Here is a 19935-nt window from a genome sequence, read left to right as displayed (position 1 = left end):
TTCATATGTCTTATTAAAGAAACCACAAACTAGTTTTGCTTTCTCTCATCATTTAAAAAAGCTATAAATGGGGCCGGCCCAGTGGCGCAGTGGTTAAGTGCACACGCTCCACTTCGGCGGCCAGGGGTTCGCAGGTTTGGATTCCGGGCGCACACTGACGCACCGCTTGTCAAGCCACACTATGGCGGTATCCTACATAAAGTAGAGGAAGATGGGCACGGATGTTAGCCCAGGGCTGATTTTCCTCAGTAAAAACAGGAGGACTGGCATTGGATGTTAGCTCAGGGCTGATCTTCCTCATAAAAAAAAAAAAGGCTCTAGAGGAGAAAACCAAAAAGTAGATATTGTTTTAATAAAATAATTTATTCCCAAAATGAAAACTGGTATTTGCTAGAAACAACAAAGCCAGAGCCAAGAGGTACACAACCACTAGGGAGTGCACAGTTATTACAGGCATAGGTCTTACCTACAAGTTACTTTTCTTTTTTTTTTTTGTGAGGAAGATCAGCCCTGAGCTAACATCCATGCCAATCCTCCTCTTTTTGCTGAGGAAGACCGGCCCTGAGCTAACATCTATTGCCAATCCTCCCCCTTTTTTTCCCTTTTTCTCCCCAAAGCCCCAGCAGATAGTTGTATGTCATAGGTGCACATCCTTCTAGTTGCTGTTACGTGGGACGCCACCTCAGCATGGCCGGCCAAGCAGTGTGTCGGTGCGCGCCCGGGGTCTGAACCCGGGCTGCCAGTAGCGGAGCGCATGCACTTAATTGCTAAGCCACGGGGCCAGCCCCTACAAGTTACTTTTCAATTGACTCAGCTTTAAATTGAATATACTTACTTTCTCTGTATTCTATTTCTGCTTCCTTCCGCAGTTTTTTCTCTCTGGCAAGAGCTTCTGGGCTTCCCCAAACTTCCAAAGATCTGCGCATACACACATGGCCACCAACAATGGGCAATTTTAATGACTTTACTGTAATCATATTTAAATCTAGATGAACTATAACTACATGAGAACTTTACAAGAAAGTACAAGGTCCTTTAGGAAAAATATAAAGCACTTAAGGAACTTTGCTAAATTAAACCTAAATAAGAGTAAATTCAACAGCAAATTTTCTTATAAATTATGACATATTTTTACTTAATTATTACATACTAGTAACTCCCAGGTAAACAAATTTGCAAATATAAGAATATTCTGCTTTTAAAATATGTCATTTAAGGGTGGGGGGTGGGCACAGGGGATGAAGGGATGCAATTATATGGTGACTGACAAACAATAATGTACAACAAAAATTGCAAAGAAAGGAAAAAAATGTAATTTAAAAAATGCTGAATCTGTCTAAAATGTGTTTTTATTAATCTCAAATTCAGCTTGTACTTTTATTCTAAAAGAACTACGTTCTTGGGACCAGCTGGGTGGTTAAGTTTGCATGCTCTGCTTCGGCGGCTCAGGGTTTGCAGGTTCGGATCCCAGGCACGGACCTACACACTGCTCATCAAGCCATGCTGTGGCAGCCATCCTACATACAAAGTAGAGGAAAATGGGCACAGAGGTTAGCCCAGGGCGAATCTTCCTCAGCAAAAAGAGGAGGATTGGCAACAGATGTCAGCTCAGGGCTAGTCTTCCTCACCAAAAAAAATAATAATAAAATAAAAAAATAAAAGAACTACATTCTTACTTTGCCTCCACATCTGATCTCAAGTATACAGTAAAGGACTCAGTATCTTCATGGGGACTTCGTCGCCTGATTTTTCGAAGTTGTTCTAGATCACTGAAGAAAGAAATGTTGAATTTATTCAGACAAGGTTCATATAGTTTATGCAGTTAAAAGAATTAGGGACAGATGAAAGCAACTACATTGATCCTCATCTTAAAAGACTATAGATCTATATAGTCTTTAAAGATTTTAAAGATTGTATTTTATACACAAAAATTAGCCTAGAGACAGTGAAAAAAACAGAATTATTCTTGATGCTCAATATAGATACCATAACATGATATGTAGAGATTCAATTTCTTTATCAGTGTTTATATTTTATTTGCTATGGACACACCACTGCAATGTCTAATGTAGAAAAAAAAACTGAAAAGTAGAAAGAGCATGGATGAGAGTATCATTCCTCTATTTAGGAATTTAAATTTAAAAGTTTAAGTCATATTTGTTTACATCCAGATTAACAGTAAGTGGTAAAACCATTGAAAGGTATCAAGTCGTAAAGAGGACATGTCAATTCCACGCTAATTATTTTTCTTTCTCTTAAATTCTAAAAAGTTTATATATATATTCATCAAGTCATTGCCAAATAGTCATTCTATATTTGATCATTCATCTTCCTAAGAAAATTCTGTAATGGTAATAAAAAGACCTATAAATAAAAATCTGGAATGTTATTAAGTTCTAGAAATTAAACCTGGAGTTAAAAAAAACCAAAAAAAAAAAAAAAATCAACAACCATCACGTTAGTTAAAAAGTCTGGACAAGGTAGCAAAAGATATGTATTCTAGTCTCCTTTGTCGCTGACTCACTAAAGGAGCTGCGTCATCACTAACTTCTTTCTTATGTTTCCTGACCTCTAATGTGGAGACAGCAATACCTAACCTACTTAATTCACAAAGTTTTTATGAAAACTAAATGAAACACTTTTTGTGAAACAATATAGTTTTACAACAATATTATAACTGATTGTCGTTTTAACTGTTATGTAAGTTATAAAACTGATTACGGGAATCTTTATTTCTTGATACAATACCATAGGGGATATAACTTCGAGGGAGAAGGAAAAAAGAGGTTAGATCATCGATCTCTCTAAAACACCAATAAATCTTCCACATAAATACGGCTTTTGTACGTAAACACACAAAGGAGGAGGAAAATTTTAAATTTGTGACAAATATAATCTCAATATATCTCTATGATTACAAGAAAATTAGTAACGAAAAATACCAGAAAGAAGAAAAAATAACTTATACTCAACAGAAACCGCAGTTGCAATGTGAACATAAATATAACTAGCTAAATTAAGTACTCAATTCTGACAGCCAAAAAAGCAACAAAACTTTAAAAAGTCAAACATAAATATGCAAATAATTTTATTAATAATTCTGCCATATATTAACATAACAATGAAATTCATAAGGTCTTGTGTGATACAGAGATTTTGAAGTACCTGCCTTTTTGAATTTAAGAAGCCCAGAAAGACTGGAATTGCTCATGCTGGGGCAGAATTCAGTTTAGTAAGTTAACATATTTAACATTTTCTTAACTGAATAAAAATATTTCTTCAATTTAGGAAGGAGCCATGGGAAAGTTTCCACATGGATGGCAGGCAAGTAACACATTCTAAGAAACAAATGGTTATTTAGATTAGATAGAGCAAACTACCACATTTTTTTTAAATCACTGTACCTGGATTTAAGGCAGAACTCATTTATTGCTCTGACTCCAGTAATGAAATTATTCTGAGTATACTTTGGTCCATATTCCCTCTTCTTAAGCACTGCTTTGACTAAAAGCAAAAATATAGGAAAACATAATAAATATGGACATCGAAAGTCATAATTAAAGATGAACATATGCTGAGAGTCACTAATAAATTCCATAGAATATTGATCTTTTTCCTGATGCACTGAATGGCATCAGAAAAAAACATTCTTCAAGTGCAGAACAGGATGGAATTACATTTGCACTCATCTAGCTTTCATTTCCGTAGTTCATCCGTACCTGATGCCAAAATGTCAACTCTTTGTCTAACGGACACCTTGTATAGGTATTACTGGTTGGTTTAAATTGTACTAATAGGGCCTGGCCCGGTGGCGTAGCCGTTAAGTGCATGTGCTCTGCTGCGGCGGCCCAGGGTTCAGATCCCGGGCGCGCACTGATGCACCGCTTGTCGGGCCATGCTGTGGCAGCGTCCCATGTAAAGTAGAGGAAGATGGGCATGGATGTTAGCCCAGGGCCAGTCTTCCTCAGCAAAGAGAGGATTGGCACGGATGTTAGCTCAGGGCTGATCTTCCTCACACACACACACACAAAAATTGTACTAATACAATCGAAATTGCTTAGGACCTAAATGAAAACGAACTGAAGTTTCAATTAAAAATTACAGGCTAGGGGCCGGCCCGGTGGCACAAGCATTTGAGTGCACACGCTCCACTGCAGCTGCCCAGGGTTCGCCGGTTCGGATCCCAGGCACGCACCGATGCACCGCTTGTCAAGCCATGCTGTGGCGGCGTCCCATATAAAGTGGATGAAGATGGGCATGGATGTGAGCCCAGGGCTAGTCTTCCTCAGCAAAAACAGGAGGATTGGCGACAGATGTTAGCTCAGGGCCGATCTTCCTCACAATAAATAAATAAATAAATTGCTAAAAAAAAAATTACAGGCTAGTTCAGTGTTTTTCAAACTGTGGGGAAACCAGCATTTTATAAAAAATGAAAATAGAAAGTAACCAAAGAGTACTGCATGTAATTAAGAATACAGTCATGCGCCACAGAAAGACATTTCCAGTCAATGAAGGACCGCATATACGACATTAGTCCCATGAGATTAGTATCACACAGCCTAGGTGTGTAGTAAGCTTGTATATACAATCCAGGTTTGTGTAAGTATACTCTATGATGTTCGCACAATGATGAAATTGCCCAACAATGTGCATTTCTCAGAACAAATCCCCGTCATTATTCAACACATGACTGTAAGTACTTTCTGTGAAAACTTTTGTTCCAGTTACATAAAATAATCTATATATATACTAAGTCATTAAGTAATATTTCTTATGTGAGTTGCAAAAGAAAAAGTTTGAAAGCCACTGGACTATTTCACATAATGTAACAAAGGTGAAGTAAACTAAAGGAATATTTTTATCAGTTAAAAATTATAGGAAGTTTATTACAGATTATAGGGAAAATACTACCTTCTACTAAATTATTTGCCTATTATCAAGTATCAAATTGTTCATAAAAAGGCCAAAGACGAGCCTGGCCCTGTGGCCAAGTGGTTAAAGTTCTGCACGCTCTGCTTCAGCGGCCCGAATTCGCTGGTTTGGATCTCAGGCGCAGACCTACTCCACTCACCAGCCATGGCGGTGTCCCACATATAAAGCAGAGGAAGACTGGCCCAGATGTTAGCTCAGGGCTAATCTTCCTCAAGCCAAAAAAAGAGTAAGATTGGCAAAGGATGTTAGCTCAGGGTCAATCTTCCTCATCAAAAAAAAAAAAAAAGGCCAAAGACATCAACAACAAAATATCAAGTTGGCATTAATTATAGTCTATGAATTAAAAATTATACTCAACATTGGTCTATGTTTATAAATTATGATAAAGTGAGACTTTTGGTTACATGATATAGACAAATAACATAAGTAAATATCTTAAGAGCAAGAGCAAAACAACAGAAACTCATGTGTTCTGTTTCAAACTGTCACCTAGTCACTTTCATATTCTATTCTCCTATGTATTAATTCATGAGTTTTCTGTTCTACTTTCAAGTTGAAAGAGCAAATTAAGACTAAAAATCCTTTAAAAAAAAAAAAAAAAAAAACAAGCTCATAGATACAGAGAACAGATTGGTGGTTGCCAGAGATAGGGGTGGGAGGATGGGCAAAATGTGTGAAGGAAATCAAAAGGTGCAAACTTCCAGTTATAAAATAAGTAAGTCATGGGGATGTAATGTTATGGCAACTATCATTAATAATACTGTATTGCATATCTGAGTTGCTAAGAGTAGATCTTAAAAATTCTCATCACAAGAAAAAAAAAGTTCTGTACCTATGTATGGTGATAGATGTTAATTAGACTTATTGTGGTGATCATTGTGCAATATATACAAATGTTGAATCATTATGTTGTACACCTGAAACTAATATAATGTGGTATGTCAGTTATACCTCAATTAAAAAAAAAAAGACTAAAACTATCCATCACTACAGTAGGTAAAAAGACTTAAAACAACACACTATTAAAATCAAATGCACAAATAATACTTAATTAGAACATTTCGAAAATAAAGTTCAATGTAAAAATTAAAAGCTTTCTTAAAGTATACAAGGCAGTTCAGGTTTCTTTTTACATGAGTTTCAAATCTCTAAACTGCCTTACTCCAATAATTCTAAAACTCAAAATCCAGATGAACTCCTCTGGAGCAGAGAGCAGAATTACATCTCTCTTTTAAAAGATCAGTTTTTTTAATAAAATACTTTTTAGGGCCGGCCCCGTGGCCTGGCGGTTAAGTGCGCGCGCTCCGCTGCTGGCGGCCCGGGTTCGTATCCCGGGCGCGCACCGACGCACCGCTTCTCCGGCCACGCTGGAGCCGTGTCCCACATACAGCAACTAGAAGGATGTGCAGCTATGACATACAACTACCTACTGGGGCTTTAAGGGGAAAAAAATAAATAAATAAAATCTTTAAAAGATCAGTTTTTTTAATAAAATACTTTTTAAAAATTTCTTCAAAGTAGCTAGAAAACCATGTTGGCCTGTCCTGGTCCAGATTATTGATGATGATGACTGCTATAACATTAATTATTCTTAATCGTCACTGTACATTGACATGTACACCATGTATCATCTTCAAAGTTGTCCTGGAAAAGTCCCATTTTTAGCACCATCTTATAAGAAAGAAAATTATGGTTCAGAGAAGTGAAGTAAATTGCCCAAGGTGATAAAGCTAGTATGTACTGGAGCCACAAACTGAATCCAGTTTTGTCTGACACCAAAGCCACAGTGCTCCTTATCATACAGTTACTGCTTCCATGAAACATGCTGCGTTGGAGATGGCAGCCATAGCTCACTATAAACAACAGAGCTGCCAACAAGAATTCCTTCATCACTCAATTACTCCCAGGAAAGAAAGTCAGACAAGAATGTCCAAACTCTATTTGGATTTGAACAAGCTGTAGCTGAAAGGTGTTGGCCTCTTGTTCTTTAATCATACTACTTTTCTTAAAATGATAAAGCAATTGATGATTTTTATTTGCCATTACTCCTTTCTTTGGGCTTTTGAAAAAACAATTACCACAAAATTTATGACCAAAATGCAAAGTAAACTTCAGTAGAAAATTAGCTTATAAATAGGAGAATAAATCCTTATGGTCAATATATTTAAAGAAAAGTAAAAATGAACTATATCTTTAGAATAAGATAACAATATGGGGCTGGGCCAGTGGCGCAGCAGTTAAGTGCGTGCACTCCGCTTCGGCGGCCCGGGGTTCGCCGGTTCGGATCCCAGGCATGCACCAATGCACCACTTGTCAAGCCATGCTGTGGCAGTGTCCCATATAAGGTAGAGGAAGATAGGCACGGATGTTAGCCCAGGGCCAATATTCCTCAGAGAATAGAGGAGGACTGGCAACAGAGTTAGCTCAGGGCTAGTCTTCCTCACAAAAAATACATAAATAAACAAAATAAAACTTTAAAAGAAAAATAAGATAACTATAAAGAGCTCTATATAAACTAATTTTATATATTTAATTCAAAATACCAATAAATAAAAAATAGAATAAAATATATTTACCTCTTACTTGGAGAGGTTCTTGCTTAATAAGTGGAGCTTTGAGTTCTGCACCTATATTTTCTGCTGTAAAGTTTATTAAAAAAAAGTTACATTAAACAGTTGCTTTCATACAACCCTATAAACTTAATATGAGCTAAAAATCTGGCAATGTATACAAAAGATAATATATCACAGACCACACTGGATTTATCCTAAGAATGTTTAAGAGTGGTTAAACGTTAGAAAAGCAATTAATTCTCCTCATTAACAAAGTGAAGGAGAAAAACTATAGAATCATTTCAGGAGCTAAAGAAAAAGCATTTAATAAAATTCAACACCCACGCAAGTTTCAAACCTTTTTAGAAAAGTAGGACAAAAAGGAATTTCCTCAAAGGTTAAAACAAACCTATAACAAACACTGTATTCAATGGTGGAAATTTAGATGCATTCCTTTAAAATAAGGAGCAAAACAAGGACACACACTGTTGGATCTTATACTCAGAACTGTTCTAGAGATACTATTCAATGAAGAAAAGGATGACTACTAAGTGGTTACTGGAACAACTGTACAACTCCCTTCTCCCCCCCAAAAAATTAAATAAAAAGGAAATTGGAATCAATCTCACACCATAAACAACAAATTCCTGGTAGATTAATGACTTAAATGTTAAAGCATTTACATGTCTAATAGGCAACAATATAGAATATTTTTACAGGAGAGACAGATTTCTTAAACAAGGAAAAACAGATATATTCTGCTAAATTAAAATGCAGAACATCTGTTCATCAAAAGAGCCTATTAAAAAAAGAAAAGAGAAGCCTCAAACTGGGAGAAAATATTTCCAACAAATAATCAACAAAAGAGAAGTATCAAGAATATTTAAGAATTCCTCCAAATTAATAAGAAAAAGACAATCCATTAGGAAAAAAGGGCAGAAGAACTTGCACAGGAAAGGAAATACAAATAGCCAATAAACATATGAAGAGATGATTGCCTTATTATTAACAGAATCAAAATGAAACCACAAGATGCCATTTTACAACCATCAGATTAGGAAAAATGAAAAAATATGACAAAATATCTAAAGTTGGCAAGGGTATGGAGCAATGGGAACTCATACAGTGCTGGTGGAAATATTAATAGGCACAATTACCTTGGCAAACAAGTTGGCATTATCTATTAGAATTGAACACAAGCACAACTTATGACCTAGCAATTCTACTTCCAGGTCAATATACTTGACTTACAGAAACTTGCACAAGGGTAGGAGAGAGGTATATGAATGTTCAGAGCAGCACCGTGTTCTGTTGTTTCAAATCGGAAACAAATCAAATGCCCATAAGCATGAAAACAGATACATAAACCATGTTATATTCATACAACATTTCACACAGCAGTGAATAATAATAAACATAATGGCTATCTTTCTTTGAGCTCTTACTATGGGCCAAGCACTAGTCTAAGCGCTTTACATGTATCAACTCATTTAATTCACAAAACAGCCCCCAAAAGTATGTGCTATAATTATCTCCATGAAAATTAATGAACTAGACACATATACCGCTAGGATAAATCTCAGCAACAAAATTTAATGAAAAAAGTAAATCACAAAAGAATACATATAACAAGCTATCACAATAAAGTACAAAAACAAGCCAAACTAAACAATTAGGGATATATACAAATGTCTAAATCTATTTCTTTTTTTTTTTTAAATCGAGAGACTGAAACAGAAAATTCAGGCTAGTCTCATGTATACACAGGGTGAAAAGGGATGTGAGAAGGAGAATGTGATCAAGAATGTAAGGTTCTCAGGTTGGGTGGTAAATTCCCAGGGGTTGATTTTATTATGTTTTCTAACTTACATATACATTGTATATATTCTTTTATATGTATCAACTATTTTGTAATAAAAATCTTACCCTTAAAACATTTTCCATTATTATATTTATATTCTCGTTAAATAATAACATTTCAGAGTTTATTAATAATAGCTAACATTTACTAAGCACTTACCATGTGCCATGTACTATACTATGTGCTTTATGTGCCTTATTTCATTTAATCCTCACAAAACTGCTCTGAGGTAAGTACTATTATTATCTTCATCTTACAGATAAAGAAACTGAGGCACAGAGAAGTTCTGTAATTTCCTCCAAAATCAGACAGCTAGTATTTTAAACATGGAGGCACAGTCAGGATTGAAACCCAAGTCATTCTGATTAGTCTATGCCCTTAACCACTTTCCTATATTGCCTTTAAGTTTAAAATAATATTGAGGGGCCAGCCCGGTGGCACAGCAGTTAAGTTCACACACTCCGCTTTGGAGGCCTAGGGTTCGAAGGTTCGGATTCCAGGTGCACACCTACACATCGCTTATCAAGCCATGCTGTGGCAGGCATCCCACGCAGAAAGCAGAGGAAGATGGGCACGGATGTTAGCCGAGGGTCAATCTTCCTCAGCAAAAGGAGGAGGACTGGCAACAGATACTAGCTCAGGGCTAATCTTCCTCACCAAAAAAATAAAAAGTAAAAAAAATAAAATAATATTTGATTTATGAGTAGATATTTGTGTATTTTTCATGGGCGGAAAAGAGGATAGCAGACGAAAATGGAGATCCCTGGTAACCTTTTGACAATAGCAGTTTCAGAGGGAAGAGTGGGGATGGAGGCAAGAGGTTGAGGTGAGAACGGGAGATAAGGAAGTGAAAGCAATATCTGGACTTTCAGCAGGAGCCAGAAAGGAGCATGGAATCAAGGAAAGAGTGATTGTATTTTATATAGAGATGAGAACGAAGTAAAGAGGGAGAAACTGTTGGTGTAGTAGATTAAGAGGATAATCACATGAGCAAAGTCCTTGAGCAGATGAGATTACAGTAGAGGATCAAGAACACATCTCTGAAAACACGTCATGAAACAGAAACTGTTTCCACATATTTAGAATATGAGTGTATTTAAATGATATGTAACACCATGAAAGCTGAGTGACTACTTGATTAGTGGTACACTTGGACTTCTGTCATCTTATTGTCAGTTTTCAGTTTACCATCCTTTCTTCTTTCCTTTTTTATTTTGCCTTTCCTGCCATCTGCTAGATTGATAACGTTTTCTGTATCCTTCTCCCACTCCATCTCCCATACTGGCTGGAATTTATAAGATTATATATTCTATTGGTTTAATGATTCCACTTAAAAATTTAACATATATACTTTCCTGTAAATCTTTCTAACCATCTGTAAAGTTATTCAGTATCTCTACCTTCCTCTGGACAAGGAAAAAACCTTGAACCACTGAAAACTTCTTTCATCTTATTACTCTTGATTAAAATTTTAGCATTTAAAGTAAAAAAAAAGTTTGCTATTACTTTTACTATCAATAGTTAATTTTATCAACACATTTTATCTATTTCTTTTCATTGTCTTTTATACCCCAACCATTCTTTCCTCTGGGCTTACCTTGCATCTTAGAGAAATACATACTTTAATTGCTTTTTCTTTAATGTGGTTGGGTTAGTAGCAAATGACATTCATCTTTATATATGTGAAATGTTATTTTGCCTTCACGCTACTGTAAAATTCTAGGGTAACATTTATTTTTCCTCCTATCTTTTCATGGATATTACTCCAAATCACTCCTCCTTTTGTTTTCTGCATATTGTTGCAGATAAAAAGTGTACTTCAAAAGAGCAACAATTGGACCAAGAGCATTCCAACTTTTCTCTTTGGAAGCTTTTGATTTGTGTTGTTTCTTGTTTTGTTTTTTTATTTGTTTTTTTTGCTGAGGAAGATTCGTCCTGAGCTAACATCTGTTGCCAATCTTCCTCTTTTTACTTGAGGAAGATTCGCCCTGAGCTAACCATTTGCGCCAATCTTCCTCTATTTTGTATGTGGGCCACCGCCACAGCGCAGCCACCAACAAGTGGTGTATGTCTGCCCCCAGGAACCAAACCCAGGTCACCAAAGCAGAGTGCGCCGAACCTAACCCACTAGGCCACGGGGCCGGCCCTTGTTTTTAAACCTGTGGATTTCTTTTCACTTACCCTGCTTAGTACTCAAAATGTATTTTGGATCTGAAGATCCTTGTTTTTCTCAAACTCTGAAAAATTTTCATCCATTATCTCTTTATATATTTTTCCACCATTTCTCTATTCTCTCTGAAATGCCTATTAAAGGTAGGCTAAGGCTTCACACTTCTTAAACGCTTTTTCATTTTCTTTTGAAAATCTTTTTGCTTTCCTATGAGCATTCAGAATGAATTTCAATTTACTAATTCTCTACTTGACTATGACTATTTAATCTATTAAACTTTTATTTTAGTGACTACACTTTCATTGCTAGGATTTCTAGTTGGTTCTTTTCCAGATTCATTTATTTTGGTTTATTTATTTATTTATTTAGTTAGTTAGTGAGGAGATCAGCCCTGTGCTAACATCTGCCAATCCTCTTTTTTTTTTTTTTTTTGCTGAGGAAGACTGGCCCCAAGCTAACATCCGTGCCCATCTTCCTCCACTTTATATGGGACGCCGCCACAGCATGGCTTGCCAAGCAGTGCCTCAGTGCACACCTGGGATCCGAACCGGCGAACCCCGGGCCGCCGCAGCAGAGTGTGCACACTTAACCACTTGCACCACCAGGCCGGCCCCTATTTTGGTTTTATTTCTGCCAGTTTGTGTTTCAAAATACATTAGTACTTCATTTATTCTTTTGAGGATACTAAACTTATCTTAAAGCAACCCAGGCTGTTATTTTAATACCATCTGAAGTTAATTCATATTTGATTGTTGATTTTGTTGGTTTTCTTAGCATTAAGATTTTTTCTGTATTTTTTTTATTTTTTATTGACATATAATTGACATATAACATTTTATAAGTTTAAAATCTACAATGTGTTGATTTAATACATTTTATATATTGCAATATGACCTTTTGTGTACTTTTAAATTTTGGAATTTGCAATCTATTCTGATGATATATCCTTTTATTCTCCTCATGCTATAGTGTTCAGAACTCAATCTGATCCTTCTGTCCTGAACCAGATCTCATACTACCAGTTCGAAATTCCTACATCTCAATCCAGTCTCCAAGCCAGCAAATAGCAGGCTTCAGTTCTTGTTCTTCCTCATGCCTCCCTACTCTACAGCCTCCAACAAGACACAGCCTCAGGTAATAAATGGAATAGGCTAGTTTCAGCCTCCAGTATGGGGTGGGTGGGTAAGTTCAAAGAGTCTGACTCCAGTACCTGGCTATGCATGTAGCATTTATAGATCCATTATCCCAACAAACCAAACTCCTGGCTGCCAGGGCCTGCTTACAGACCCAGAGCCAGGGACCTTGTGTTCTACTTCTTGGACATAGCATATCTTTTCTTGAGCCCAGCTGTTTCTTCAGTTTTCTCTTTCTATATTTTATCTACCCCTCCAATAAGTGAGAAGTAGAGCGAGTACCTCAAAGCATCTATTCACAATGCCATCTTGATCAGAATTTCTGCCTATCCACTGATTTACCTTCTTTCAAGGTTTTTATTGATAAATTAAATGCCAACAGACTAGGCACTAACAAAGGTAAAACTCTCTTTGAAATAAAAGAAAAATATCTTACATGTAATTAGTATATTTCTTAATTATTTTCACTAAAAGCCACTGTGGAAATTATTTAACGTGGCATATTATGTTTTGATAATTAAAACATGTACAGAAAATCCAAAAAGGCTCTATTTTAACTACTCATCAAATTCTAAGCAGGTTATGATGGCATAACGGTAAGTTAAAGATAGGCTTAAAGGGGCTGGCCCAGTGGCGCAAGTGGTTAAGTGCATGCACTCCGCTTCGGCGGCCCAGGGTTCTCAGGTTCAGATCCTGGGCACGCACCGATGCACCGCTTGTCAAGCCATGCTGTGGCGGCGTCCCATGTAAAGTAGAGGAAGATGGGCACGAATGTTAGCTCAGGGTCAATCTTCCTCAGCAAAAAAAGAGGAGGATTGGCATCGGATGTTAGCTCAGGGCTGATCTTCCTCACAAAAAAAAGATAGGCTTAAAAATACTTCTATTTAATTAACTACAGCTTGTAACATTTGACACTGAACAGTTAAATGATTAATACGATTTTATTTTTGTCTAGCTACAGAGCACGGAAATTCTAAAGCATCTTTACAGAATCTATATACCAATTTCTTAAAATTTTGTTTTAGGGAACAGGTGCAGGGCAGACAAAAGTGAAGGGAAAGGAGTGGTAGAATAATAAGCTTTCAACACTCACCTAACGTCTGAATAACTGAAATCTACTGTCAAAAGTTTCAGAGAGCCCTCCTTTCCACAGTGATCAAAGTCGTTCAACCAAATCACACAACATGAGTTGCTCTAAGACTAATATTTTTGTATATTCTTCTCACCACAAACTGTTTACATGTTACTAATTATATAGGGCTATGAATCACAAACAAGAAATGCTAGTAAATGGCTCAAACACATGTATGAATACTTATTTGCACACCACCATCTTAATAGACTTACACTGTCTCATTGGAGCAGAATCTTTATGATTTCAATAAGTAACTAGACATTCTATCCATGAATATCTCTAGACATTTTGTTTTAAGCACAAACCCTGGCTGTACGCCACACATCTGCTGTCATTAGCAAAATTAAAACTCATTTTACTAAAATTTAAAACATCTTAATGCTCCTTAAAAACTTAAGGATTCCTCAGCAGTCTCTCTTAATGAGCTGTTCCTGACTTTCTCATGTGATTTGAATTATTCAAAAGTCAATCTCAAACCCTTAAATATACAAATTATCTTTCAGTCAAGCAATTACTTGCTGTCTATTTGATGGCTAACAAGGTCTAATTTGGCCTAAGCAAATTCTGAAAAATTGAGCCCAAAATAAAACGATCAATAAACAATATATTTCTAATATAAGATAATAAACTAACATCTTTATTTTAGTCAGCAGAGAAAAAAGAAAACCTAGTCATGAATTTCTATTTCAAGCATTTTGTGTAGTAGAACCAACATTAATTATTTTTGCCTGAGTCTATGTTCACCTCAGAAGAGCACTATAACATATTTTACCCTTAATTATATTATTTCATCACTTGTTTCTTCTTCCATTTCTATGTTCTAATAAACATGCTTATTTCTGGAACTTAGGGACAAATTACACTCTCCATTCCTTCATCCTCCAATATCAAACTCTCAATCAATACCTACCCAAGCAATTCTCCGTCACCACAAGGAAAAGAGAAGAAATTGGTTAAAACTGCACAGTAAGCCTAAAGGAAGGATGGGGCTTAGGGAAAAGGATGAAAAACAGGCATCATAAACATAAATACAGGTTTCTCAAGGAATCTGTAAAATCTTTCCCTGTGAAAGACATCCAACGAAAAGAAAGATAGTCTTGAAATGTTTATTCTCCTTCAAACACTCTCTTCTCCTGACACCATACTCTCCTTGGTTTTTCTCCTACTTCTCTGAGCTGCTCCTCCTCAAGTATTCTTTGCAGGCTCCTCTTCTTCCACCTGTCCCTTACTCGGTAAGGATTTTGTATTAAAAGATCTCATCTCCTAACTCTAAACTCTCTCCCTATACTGTCTCAAACACACTCACGACTTCAGTTACCACCTGGGTATAGCTAATAACTCCTAAGCCTCTATCCCCAGGTTAGAACTCTATGCATTCACTCATTTACAAATATTTATTAAACCCCTACTATGTGCAAACCACTGCTCTAGGCACTGAGTTTCCTGCTGTCATGGGGCTTGGAAACAAGTGAGAGATGAAGAAATAAGTAAAATAAATACTGAAAATATCAGTCAATAAGAAGTGTTACCTACACAGAGAATTAAAATTAGGGTGATATTAGAGACTGAGTGGCTAGTTTAGATTGAGTGATTAGAGAATGACTGTGCAGAGGTGAAATTTCAACTAAGATATAAATGCCCAGAAGGGGTCAGCCATGTATAAAAGGGCACCTTGGAGAGAGAAAGCAACTAAAGTAAAGGCCCTGTAACAAGAATAAGCTTGGTATTTTCCAAGAACCAAAAGGAAACTGGTTTGGCTGAAACATAATGAGCAAGTAAGAGAGTGGAAGCAGGGAGCCCAGGGAGAAGGCTATTGCAGTAATCCAGCCAAGAGATGATGTCTCACAGCAGAAAAGTAGTATACCTAACCACCTACCAGCCATCTGTTAAGATGTCCCAGAAGCACCTACAATTCAGATGTCTGAAACTGAATCATATTCTCATTAAAATATGTTCTTGCTTTGCTATTCCTAATTTAAGAAGTCAGTGAAATCAACTACACAATCGCCCAATCCAGGCACTGTCCTTTACTTGACCCTCTTCTTTATTTCCCCAAATACAATCACCAAGTCCTGATTATTCCATTCCTAAATCTCGAGTTCATCTACTCTCCTAAAAAAAACCATTGCCGTTATCCTGGTCTAGAACCTCATTTGTATTACTGCTTTCAGTCTCCCTGCTTTGCAATGTGTTCTCCAGTCTACAACTCGTTATCTTTCTAAAACCTTAAATCTGATCAAGGACTCCCTCTACTTAAAATACTCCAACAGATTCCCACTGCCCACAAAACAAAGTCCAAACTTCTGAACAAGACTTTGATCTGACTACCACTTACTTCTTGAGTTTCATCCCTTGGACTGTCAAAACTACCAACCCCACCACCAGGTCCTCTAGTCATACTAAATTACTTGCAATTTTACCTTCTTTCGCCACCATTCATCCCACCAATATACCTACTTTTCTTTCAGGTCCCCAGTCAGATATCATTTCCTTATGGAAATCTTTCTCAACCACTTAAGACTCAGGGGCCCCTCCCATGTGCTCCTGCATCACACAGTATTTCCTTTATCACAGTACTTACTACACAGTATCATATTTGTTTGCTTAATTTTCTGTATTAGTAACAAAGAGAATATAAACTCAGTCATTCTAATTTGCTTCTATATAAAAAGTGCCCAATAAATACTTGAATACATTAATGAATAAATAAATAAATAAGGGACTTCTTTTTACTGCTGCACAGCAGACTAGATATCCTGAACAAATCTTTTCAAATGCATTGCTAAGCTAGCAAAAAATGATCTGAAGAGGGCAAAAACAAAGGGAAAGCAGGACCTCTACAGAGTAAGTGAATACATCAAAGCCAGCTTTTTCCCTGATGATTTCTGTTGAAGCTTATGCTCTTTGAGCTTCTACCACCACAGCTGCAAGGAGCATGGGAGACCAGAGAACAATAGGTTCTGCTCAAGATGGAATACAGGAGACACCCAGAAAAAAAGCTATTCACGTCGTATAACTGTGAACTAGAAAAAATACACACAGAAGGGAACAGCAAGGAAGCATGACTGCCTTTACTTTGGTGTCAAGCAATGGGGACAGAAAACAGTCCCCTGAAAATCCTAAGGATAAGCCAGCTCTCACACAAGTTTGTAGTCTGAATTCATGCTACCAATGTGGTCCAAAAAATCTAAAGCAGAGAATTTAATTTAATGTGATCCCAAGTTGTGTCCCCAGCAGCTAACAGAGGCAAAAGCAAACTCTCTACGGAGGAATGCATCTTAAGTACAGAGAGAGACATCAAATAGTTCCAAGATAGTAACCTGTATGGAAAATGAAAACGAACAACTCTCAGTTAAAAAACACAGATGTGGCAACATGAATGAAAGGAAGAAACAGAGGAAAAAGATAATATAGTGAGAACCAAAAGATTTCAGATAGCAAAATTTTCAGTCACGGAATATAAAATAGCTTTGTTTAATATGGCTAAGTAATAAAAGAGAAGTTTGAAAACATAAGTAAGGAACAAGAGACCAACCAAGTAAGGTGAAAAATAATTTCTAGAAATGAAAAATATAATCACTGAAATTAAAAACTCAACATATGTATCAATCAGCAGATTCGAAGCAACTAAAGAGGGAATTATTGAACTAGGTAGACCTAAGAAAATAATCCAGAATTCAGGCCAGAAAGATAAAGAAATACAAAATATGACAGGTTTAGAGACATGGAAAATAAAGCAAGAAGATGTAATATATTTCTAATTAGAATTCCAAAAGGAGATAAAAGAGAAATGAGAAGAGGTAATACTTGAAGGGATAGTGACAGAGAATTGTAGAATTCCAGAGCTGTAAAAAAATACCAATACTCAGATCCAGGAAGCCCAAAAAATCTCAAGCAGGATAAACACAAAGAAATACCTACCTAGTCACTTCATAGTAAAACTTCAGTTTACACCGAAGAAAAAGAAATTTAAAGATAAAGTTAATCAAATTTAAAAAGCAGTCAAACAGAAAAGAATGACAACAAAGGCATGATATCTAATTTCTCAACAGCAACAGTGGAAGCCAGACACTGGAGTAACATCTTAAATGTGCCTTTACCATAACAATTTCCACACCTAAAGGAACTTCTATGGGGATGCACATCAAACAGAAAGATAGAGAAATAAGAATAGGTAGTTAAAGATTTCTAGATAAACTTAAACAAGTAACAATGTATATTTTATAGAAAGGAAAAAGCAGAATAGACACAAAATACTAGCCAACAACTAGCATGTAGGTTGGGAGGGAGTGACCAGAGTTAAAGCATTCTAAGTTCTTTACGTTTTTAAGAAGAAAAGTAAACATTTCAATTACCTTTAGACTTTGAAGTACAGACACAGAGTATATAATTCCTAAACAAATGTGTGGGGGCCTGGGGGGGCCGAGGGGGAATAGTGGAATGAGGAAAAAAAGAAAAAATTTTAAAAGGCAAAAAAGGAATTAAAATAAATAGCACAAGCAAGCTCACGATGCAATGGCAGAAATATGTCCAAACATATCAGCAACGATTATAGTAAATGTAAACAGACTAAACTTTCAGTTAAAAGACAAAGATTATCAAATTAGGAGGAAAAAAGTTTAAAGTCAAAGGATGGGAAAAATTTTATCAGGCAAATACTAATGAAATTTGGTGGAAATGCCTCTAAAAAAAAAGAGCTGTTACATAACAATAAAAGGTGTAATTCAGCAGTGTTATGTAACAATTCTAAATGTGTATGCATCTAATATCATAGCCTCAAAATACGTAAAGCAAAATTTTAGGGAGAACTATAAGGAAAGACTGTCAAATCTACCATCAGAGCTACCATGGCTTAAATGCCTACCTTAGAAAAGAATGAAGGTTCAAAATTAATGAAGATAGCTAACCGCTAGTTAAAAAATCAATGACAGAGGGCCGGCTCCGTGGCTTAGCGGTTAAGTGCGCGCGCTCTGATGCTGGCGGCCCGGGTTCGGATCCCGGGCGCGCCCCGAGGCACCACTTCTCCGTCCAACGTGAGGCCGAGTCCCACGTACAGCAACTAGAGGGATGTGAACCTATGACATACAACTATCTACTGGGGCTTTGGGGGGAAAAACTGAATAAATAAAAATCTTTAAAAAAAAAAAAAAAAAAGAGAATCAATGACAGAAAACCACAAAGAGAGTAGAAAGGAGGGTATAAGTAAGGTAAGAGTAGTAATTAATGAAATAGGAAACATACAATATAAAGGTTCAAAGCAAAAAAAAGTTATTACTTGGAAAAATGATAAAATGGTCAAAGCTCTGGCAAGATTAATTAAGAAAATAAGACAAACACCATTAAGAATGAAAAAAAAGGATATAACTACATATGCTACTAAGAGTATAGAGAGAGTATCACGAACTTTATGCCAATAAATTAAAAATTTAGTTTAAGTGGATAAATTCCTAGAAAAAAATAGAACTTACCAAAACTGCATCAAAAAGAAATAGAAAAATTAAAAGAAATTAAATTAGCAGTTTAATAGCTCCCCACAAAGAAAACACTAGTCCAGATAGTTTTATAAGTAAGTTCTAGCAAACATTCAAGGAACGAATCTTATACAAACTATTCCAGTACAGAGAAAAAAAATGATTTTAAAAGATTTATACATACCTGTTTCATCAAATGATGGTACTTTTTCCACTCCGAGAGTTTGTGATCCCTGTCCTTCTTTCTGAACATTAGTAGAGTACAACTTTACTTGATTCAGTGTACTAATGCATGGGTGACTACAGGGAACCATACTTGAAAAGCTTCCAAATGTCACTAAATTCTGCCATTCTAAAAGAAAAAAAATTTTTTTTTAATTTCAAATTCACAATAAGAATTTTATACCCAATAAAACATACCTACTATGATTAGAAAGAGAATAATGTTACAGAATAAAATTAACAGTAAAACTTTCATTCTGTTAGATACTCAAATGCACAATGCCAAGCCATCCTCTCCATGGAGGTGTTTCATTGACCCCGTAGGTGTAGAGGGACTACATTTTGTAAAGAAAAAATAAGGATAGTATTCCTATTCTCTAATTTGTAAATTTATTTGTATGGAAACTTTTTAAATATATAAAATCAAATAAAACATTCATATTATTCAGCCATTCTGAA

At 36.1% G+C, this 19935-nt stretch overlaps 1 protein-coding gene across 2 annotated transcripts in view; it reads right to left on the bottom strand.

The window, feature by feature from the left end:
* Positions 1-19935, bottom strand: part of SLC30A9 (solute carrier family 30 member 9) — an 88080-nt gene that overhangs the window by 59608 nt on the left and 8537 nt on the right. Inside the window, exons 2-6 of one of the 2 annotated variants that reach the window (XM_004419016.3) lie at positions 19439-19606; positions 7509-7571; positions 3405-3504; positions 1677-1769; positions 836-918 (exon numbers count right to left, since the gene is read on the bottom strand). In XM_004419016.3, coding sequence (XP_004419073.1) covers positions 836-918; positions 1677-1769; positions 3405-3504; positions 7509-7571; positions 19439-19606 — 507 coding nt within the window. The remainder of the gene's footprint in view (positions 1-835; positions 919-1676; positions 1770-3404; positions 3505-7508; positions 7572-19438; positions 19607-19935) is intronic. The other variant, XM_087434252.1, reaches the window with a different exon arrangement.

Source organism: Ceratotherium simum, chromosome 8 (assembly GCF_057802395.1).
Source record: "Ceratotherium simum simum isolate JZ-2026a chromosome 8, ASM5780239v1, whole genome shotgun sequence".
Classification (NCBI taxonomy): domain Eukaryota; kingdom Metazoa; phylum Chordata; class Mammalia; order Perissodactyla; family Rhinocerotidae; genus Ceratotherium; species Ceratotherium simum.
Note: the sequence above shows the minus strand (reverse complement) of the source record. Positions and strands in the feature narration are given on the sequence as shown.